This window comes from Drosophila persimilis, unplaced genomic scaffold (genome assembly GCF_003286085.1).
Source record: "Drosophila persimilis strain 14011-0111.01,24,50 unplaced genomic scaffold, DperRS2 tig00000663-arrow-arrow-pilon, whole genome shotgun sequence".
Classification (NCBI taxonomy): Eukaryota; Metazoa; Arthropoda; class Insecta; order Diptera; family Drosophilidae; genus Drosophila; species Drosophila persimilis.
In genome coordinates this window covers 1,802,082-1,810,060 of record NW_020825331.1, presented here as the reverse complement: position 1 = coordinate 1,810,060, position 7,979 = coordinate 1,802,082, and the positions used below count along the sequence as shown (strand labels likewise).

The window sequence follows — 7,979 nt, the reverse complement described above, 5'->3', positions numbered from 1 at the left end:
ATATGCTAATGATATTACAAGTCAAAATCAATTTCGATTGTGTGTCGGGAGTTCTTTTTCAGTCCTTTTCGATTGATAGAGAGCAACTGAGGATAAATACTATGGGTGTACAGTGCGTTTCGGTGCTAGAAGTCAGCTTAGAAACGGCGAATTACTAAAATAATACTAGACCTTGTTTTCTGGCAAACTTCGTTGACTTCAACAGTAGAACCTTTCAGATTAATCAGTTTTCGAATAGAGATATATTTTTGGTAAGATATTATCTCAATTTGAACTCTCTTTCGCCCTACAATGTTGGATCACCGCCCGAAATGTGTCTTATTGCCGCCGAATCGCACTGTGTATTCCCCATATTTTATGTACATTAAGTGCAATAATTGTCTAAAAGTCTACAAATTGGTTATAAATAATGTGTGGTGTGTTTTTTGTGTGTGTGTGTGTGCTACAAAAAATCAGATAAATTGCTTAAATTTCATATTGTTACACTTTTCGCTTTTGTTTGTTTTACACCTGTTTTGCTTTTGGTTTTGGTTTTCCCATTTATCATTTCATTTCAGCTTAGTTTTTTTGTTTTTTTTTTTTTGGACGGAACAATTTACAACATATGATTATGAAACAATGATGTGTGTGTGTGTGTGTGTGTGTGTGGTTCAACAGAGGGTGTGTGGAACACAAGAACATAATACTTAGATGGCCTCTAAACTATAAACTAAAGATGTGACACTGTGAACATGCATTTAATAAATATATATATATCTAACATATACTATATATAGAATTAGTTGTGGTACATATAGTTGTGTGAACAGATCTTACAACGAAATTGAACAGACTTAAACAGCAGATGACAGATGAAAGAAGACAAAAGACAGACAGAAATAAAACTAGATATGTAAGAATAGATTATGTCTATGATCTATGATTTGCTAATGGAATGAAGCAGCTTTTCGGGTGCTATGATATATGTGTACGTATATCCGTATATCCGAATGCATCAATATGCGTGTGGGGGGCGTGGATAAACGAATAGATACAGTTGCAGGATGCAGTTACACATAGATACAAAGATATACACGTATGCGTACGTATAAAGAGAGCGCATGAATGAATATATATATTTAGTATATATGTCTAGATATATTCGCGATTATGAATATATATACTCGTAGGCATTGTGTGTTTGTGTGTGTGTGTGTAATTTTGCTATTCAAAATATGGTTTAGGGCTCTCAGTTTTTCAGCTTTTCAGTTTCTTGTTTGAATTTTGCACTTGGTAATAAATACAATAATCGTAATCGTAATCAATAATAATGGCAATAATAATAATAATAATAAATATTTGCTCGTATGCTCTAAATATTGGTAAATTTGTTAGATAAAGCTTGGATCGCTCAGTAATATCATATAATATTTGGTTACACATTTCCCCATCCATATGTTTTTTCGTTTCGCTTCGTTCGTTTTCATTCTTGAATGCATTGAATCGATCAAATAAAGCTCATAAGCGTCTATATATCCATTTTTTGTTTATGTGAGTGTGTGTGTGGTTTTTTTTCGATTTAGTTTAAGATTTATGATTGGTATTTTTAGGTGATAAAGCAATGGGTTTTTCTTTTCATAGCTCCGTTTCGTTTCACGGATAATGCTTGTCCGGTTTTTGTATTGTAGCTTTTACTTTAAATTGTTTGTTTTGTGTTTTTGTTTTGTTAGCGCGCACTTTATATAATCATAAATATATATTCATATTTATCGTGTACATATATGTATATTATTCAGTTTTTAAGTTCTAGCGACTTTTGGGAGCGGTGCCCGGCACATTTTGTGGAAACTTCTCTCTCTCTCTCTCTTATTATATCTCTCTCACTCTCTCCCTTTCTATCTTATGGCACACACACAAAAGAGAGAGACTTTCTTTTGATGATTCGACGAGAAGTATTACAATTTGTAGGATATGCAATCGGGGTACCGAGAGATCGAGTTACTTATGTGTGAGAACTAAAGCAGCGATGGGATATGGCAATTATCTAGATGCTGAAGCGGAGAGAAAAAATGGCGTTTTGTTTTTTTGTTGTTTTTTTGTTTTGTTTTGGATTAAGCTATGCTTTTGATGGCTGATCCTTAACTACATCGTATATATACTTATATACGGAGGGGGGAGGGGCAGGGTATGCTGCATCCATGAGTTATGTGCATATACCAAATGTGTCCGTCTGTGTGTGTGTGTGTGTGTGTTTGTGTGTCTATGTGTTTTCCGCCGATTGTGTCAAGCACGCGCTCCTCGAGATACATTTTGGATTTGTATCTCCACATAACATACAAACATATAGTATATATGTATATATATATATATATATGCTTTAAATATGAACTTAGCCTAGCAATAAATATGTTTTGTTGTTGCTTGCACTGCTCCTCGTACTCCTCCTCCCATTGCTTCCCATGCTGCTGCTGGCTACCCTCCTTCCTCATTCCTCCTTCAGTTTCGTTTCCGAATTGATTTCCATTTCAGCATTGGATATGCCACATAGCCCTGGGCTGGGGGGTTCCTCCATTAAGAAAAAGGTATTGCTAGAATTGCGTTCAGATGCCGTTTGTGTGTTTCTGTGTGTTGTTTGTCCCTAGAACTGCCTGCTCTCGATATTCAGCGCTCCGTCATAGGCATCGAATGCAGTGGTTGCTGCGGCCGCCGCCGCTGCAGCAGCAGCAGCAGCACCATCAGCACCGATCTCCTCATTCTGCTCCTGTGGCAATGGCGATATTGTTTTGCTGGTTGTTGGTGTAGTGGTTGCTGTTGATGCTACCAGCTCATCGAGCATTTGCATCTGTTTGCGTGTAGGCGTTGTCATGGGCGTGGCCACATTCTGATATTGCTGATGGAACGTTGACAATATTTCGCGAATTTTAGCAATGATCTCTTGCACTCAGGCATTTGATTCCTGCGAATTAGGGACCATCATAGTACATCAGAACGGAGCATCCCCAGAGGCTTCCTTCCCCTTGTACTCACCTTTAAATTATCAAAGTAATGCATGATCTGTTCGTAGTCCATATCGAGATCATCCAGACCCAGACGCTCACCGGGTGTCTCTGTATCATCGACGGTGGCCGAGAACATCGGATTTCCCACGACTGTGGCACGCTTAACGCGCGATGATTTTGTTGTTGGCACCGGCACCGGCACATGACTGATGGCACTGCCACTGACACTGGCAGACGATGGTAGCCGCATTATCTCATCGCTGCCATTCGAATTGGCCGCATCCCCAGTGCTGCTAACCATGCTGTGGTTATCTATAAAAAAAAAGAAATACTTAACATAAGGAAGGGTCTGCTTTTCCTTTCCAATTTTGAAATGGTTTACCCTTGGCTTTCTGCACAGCTGCTGCCGCTGCTGCTGCTACTGCTGCTGCTTTGGTTACTCTCTTTGGTGTCAGCGAATCGAATTGAAATGCATTCTTCTGATGTGGATTTGTGTACTCCACTAGCTTCTCAGCGTTGTGCAGTTCCTCGTGGTGCTGCTGCTGCTGCTGTTGCTTGATTTTATTGTGTGCCGCCTTGATGATGGCACCTGCTGGCTCCTGGCTAAAATTGTGGCTATGGCTATGGCTATGACTGCGCTGATGTTGCGGACGTTCCAGTGGCTGCAGTTTCTGTTGCTGTTGCTGTTTATTGGTGTTGTTATTATCGCTGGCATTGCTAAGGCCAGTGATGCTGCCACTGCTGTTGTTGTTATTATTATTATTGTTAATGATGCTGCTGCTCTGCAAATGCTCTCGTTTATACAGCTGACTATGCCGTTTATTGGCCACCTCCTGGGATAACAGAAATCGCGATGAAATATTACGATTCGATGCCCGCAAATCAGGTATTCTCTGTCCATCTTACCTTCACTGGAACTGGTGCCGGAGCTACTGCTGCTGCTGCTGCTGCTGGTGGCTGGACGATCGGCAGACACGCTCTGGCCCCCACATTCCTATGCGGCGGCACTGGCGGTTTATAGTCCAGGGCTCCTCCAGGAAGCTCCTTACGCTCATTGGCCAAATAGCTAAAAAAAAAAAAGGGAAAGGAAAAGGATTAGGGTGCTTGACTCAAAGAATTGAAGAGTTCAAGCACTCACTGATCTGCATGCTGTTTATTCAAATTGGAGGCCGGCACAATATGCGTTTGCAGCTTGGGCTGCTGATCAAAGGAGCTGACGCGACGGCCATTGTCGTAGTTGATGATCGGATTGCTAGTGATGCGCATGCGGGAATCTGCAGAGACAAATATCATTAGTTGAAGGAGCTAGGCACTCCACAGATACAGATCATACCGCGTGCATTCAAGTGTGTATTCGTTTCTGCCACCACCGACTGCCGATCAATGGTGGAGCGTCCCAGCCAGACCCAGTCATGGGCGTTTGTGGTGGACTCCTTGAGGCGTACATCGCGGAAACCACCGCCAGATATGCCCCCGCCACCGCCTCCGCCACTGCCCTTGCCCATCGACAATGGATCCAGACCGGATTCAATCAATGCCGGTCGGAATTTCGAGGCATACACCACGCACGAGATCACAAACACAATGATGGCGAAGCAGAAGGCCGTCAGAAGGACATACATGCCCAGCTCCATGGAGGACATGGTGCCAGTGCCGCCCTTGCCGTTGAAGTGATTCTTATGCGAGGCCTGAATGCTGCTGCTGCCGCGATGCTGTCGGGCCTGGACAGTGGGCTCATACTGCTGGCTAGAGTCCCGCAAAGGTATTCCAACTGCCGGAGGAAAAGAATGAATGAAATTTTAATTTGTTTTCAAAGGAAATCCGGCATTAAGACGCACCAATAATGTCCGCTAGGTCGCCTGCCGTTTGACGGAAATTCTTGCGCTCGCCACGGCCCACAGTGCCATCGTTTTGTATGGCCTCCTGCTTGCTGACAATATCCACATTGTTGAAGTCCACCTCAATGGAGGCCAAGGCACTGGCCAGCGGTGCCACATTCGATTTGTTCTGCTTGCCGGTGCCCAGAGTGCTCCTGCGCGTGCGGCACTCCTCGGAAAGCAGGAGTGTGACACGCAGCAGATTGCCATTGCCCTCGCCCACAGCAATCACACGGGGATGGTGGGAGGCCAGCATGGGGGCAAAGGCCACCACCTCAGTATCGAGACTCTCCACCAGCAGGAAGTAGTCCTCCACAGCAATGTCCCTGTGCAAACGGGAAAACAACATGAGTTTGAATCCTCAATTGTGGGTTTTGTTCCCTGTCGCATACCTCAAGGGGGTCTTGGAGCCGTCATTGAACTCCAGATCGATGTCGAGCAGCCCCTCCTGATACTGGGCTGTCAGCTTGTGGGTGACCGAGGTCTCCGCCAGGTAGCCATTCTCGATGGTATTGTCCGGCGTGATCGTTAGCTGCAGACCCGAAATCACGCGGACAATCAGCTTCGAGAGATTCACCTTGTCGCTGCCAACCCGGATCTCCTTGGTGCCGATGACGCGGCCCGTGATGGGCGATAGAACCTGCACATCGGTGCGACCCATGGACTTGCCCTGCAGTATGCGACCCTTGAGCGAGGCAATCTTGGGATCGGCTACGCGTAGCAGTGGCTGCACGAGATCCGTGACCCGCAGACCCGTTCGCCGTGAGATGAAGTAACTGGTGCGTCCAGAGTTCTGTTTCGACAGATAATAGGATGAGGATAAAGATGGCGGCAAGGATACAGTGGGCGGCCAGCACTCACCTGATCGACGGCCAGGAACTTGGCATAGACCTCTACGGGACTCTGCTGGTAGCGTGCCCGACAGATGGTCTTGTCTGCCCCAAGATTATTGTAATAGTTGCTGCCATGCTGCCCCTGGCTTTGGCCCCACACATACGAGCGCTTCTTCCTGCGACGCGATTGTTTATTGTGTCTTAAAGGAAGAGAGAAGGATTAGCAGGAGCAGGAGCAGAAGGAGGAGCAGGACGATTAGTATAACACTTACAGATAATGATTATCATCCGTCACTTTCCAGCCCTTGATCTGGGACAAACGATAGTCTGATATGTAGACCTCCAGCGGGAATTCTGGCATCCAAACAATGAACTTTGCAATGCCCACATATGTGCCGTATTTGACAATAACCGAGGCGTTCGAGGAGCCACGCTGCTCAGAGCCATCCACATAGACAGAGCTGCAGGAGGAGGAAACCTAGGGAGCAGAAAATACGGCAATCAATGAGAGAGTCTGGCTTTTAGCCCCCTTTGGATTCGAACCTTAATCACACTCTCATCCTCCGCATGGCAGGAACTCTGGAGCGTCACATCGGCCACCTTGCCTGCCTGGGAGACAATGAACACCTTCATGGCCTGGGCCACTTGCCGTCCGGTTAAAACGGCCGTGTTCATCACCTCCCAGATCTTGGCCATTGGCAGCACTGCCTGGATGTCATCCTTGTTGATCTCCAGCTTGGCAATCAGTCGCTTCTTTGTGTCGTCTGTGGCAATCAGTTCGCTGGAGTCCTTGTCCTTGGGCGTGTCATAGACATGGGTCACAGACCACACGATCTTGCCGCCATCCACAATGTCGTTGGTGTCCTCGGCCACCTCCAGCAGCCAGGAGAAGACCTCGAACGATTCGTTGGTGAGATTCCCAGCCATGGCGGACTCCATGCTGGATTCCTGCTCCTTCCGGAAGGCCGTGACCCGTGCGGTGGTATGTTTGGGGTTCTCCTTCTCAATCGATACGCTCCACTGGTCGGTGGAGGCGGTGGCTCCCATGATCCTTAGCCCAGCCTTGACACGCGCCCGCACCGTGAAGGCGGCCACCCGCTGATCCACATACTGGTGCAGAAAGACGGGGACATGGAGCTTGGACATGGGATAGAGCGGATGCTGGGGCAGCAGGAAGGTGACCGAGTCGTCGGCCCGCAGCTCCTTGAACGGCGTCTTGGCGGGCATCAGCGGCACCTGGGCGAATGTGGTAAGGGGCTGGATCTGTACTTTCGGCTCGCACTGCTCCGGATTGCGCAGCGGTGGCTCAAAGACGCTGTACGAGACCTGCGCATAGCGTTGCGGTACCTTGGGCGGCAGTGCTGGGGCGTTGTCCTTGCGCTGGGGTGCCGGAATCGCTGGCCACCAGCTAAGGGGCACCACCACCTCGGCCACACACACCCCATCCTCGCCCTCGGGCATGCAGCGGCCCTTCAGCGGCTGTTCCGTGCCCATGGCCACGTGCAGCAGGACGCAGACCTTCTGGCGCTGCAGATGACCACCAGGATCGGCGCCAGCATGGAAGAGAACGCGCAGCACGGGCGAGTCCTGCGATACGCTCGCCCTGACCAAATGCGCCGAGATATCCAGATGCATGTTCGGTTGCTGCAGCTCCAGCAGCGTGGCGGTGGAGTTCTGCAAGCGTTGGAGGAGTTCTCTCATCAGTAAGATGATACACTGCACCCTGTTCGGGTGTACTTACGCTCATGTAGTCTCCTCCTCCCTGGTTGTTGTTGTTGTTCTGGTTGTTGTTGTCCATTGTGTCCGGTACAATGTAGCGGGCCGGGACTGTCTGCTTGGTGGAGAATGGGCCATAGCTGGCGCGTATGGACACAGGCTGTGTGGTCTCCACCACCGTGAAGCGATCCAGCGAGAGCACCGAATCGTACGAGGAGCGCGCCTTCAGTGGCGGCGATGACGATGTCTGCTGTATGTTTGCTATTTCCGGCGTCACAGGTGGTTGGCGTGCGTGCTTCAGGAAGAATCCGCTATCTGGTGCCTCAAAGTGCACCTCCACAGAGTCTATAGAGGGGCGAAGGAAGGCGGTTGATTATAGATAGATAGCGGTATAAGGCAGGGTTGTGTGGCGGATAAGTGGGGCGGGGTGCACTACTAGTTCTAGAATTTTGAATTTCTGCTTAAACTTACATGCAATGGACACCAGCATCGTTATCACCAGGCAGAACTTCATGATGATGATGGGATGTGCAGGAGGCGGCCTCCTATTTCAGTTTTCAGTTTCCAATTTCCAA

At 47.8% G+C, this 7,979-nt stretch overlaps 1 protein-coding gene across 1 annotated transcript; it reads right to left on the bottom strand.

The window, feature by feature from the left end:
* Nucleotides 1-1,744: 1,744 nt before the first annotated feature.
* Nucleotides 1,745-7,979, bottom strand: LOC6603082 (transmembrane protein 132B). Its single transcript, XM_026991312.1, has 13 exons — nt 7,876-7,979; nt 7,430-7,749; nt 6,232-7,362; nt 5,961-6,166; nt 5,717-5,888; nt 5,248-5,648; nt 4,817-5,181; nt 4,312-4,749; nt 4,117-4,252; nt 3,885-4,044; nt 3,361-3,811; nt 3,007-3,290; nt 1,745-2,935 (listed from the first exon to the last, which is right to left on the bottom strand). Exons 1-13 carry the CDS (start codon nt 7,916-7,918, stop codon nt 2,921-2,923), a joined length of 4,122 nt encoding a protein of 1,373 aa, XP_026847113.1. The 5' UTR covers nt 7,919-7,979; the 3' UTR covers nt 1,745-2,920.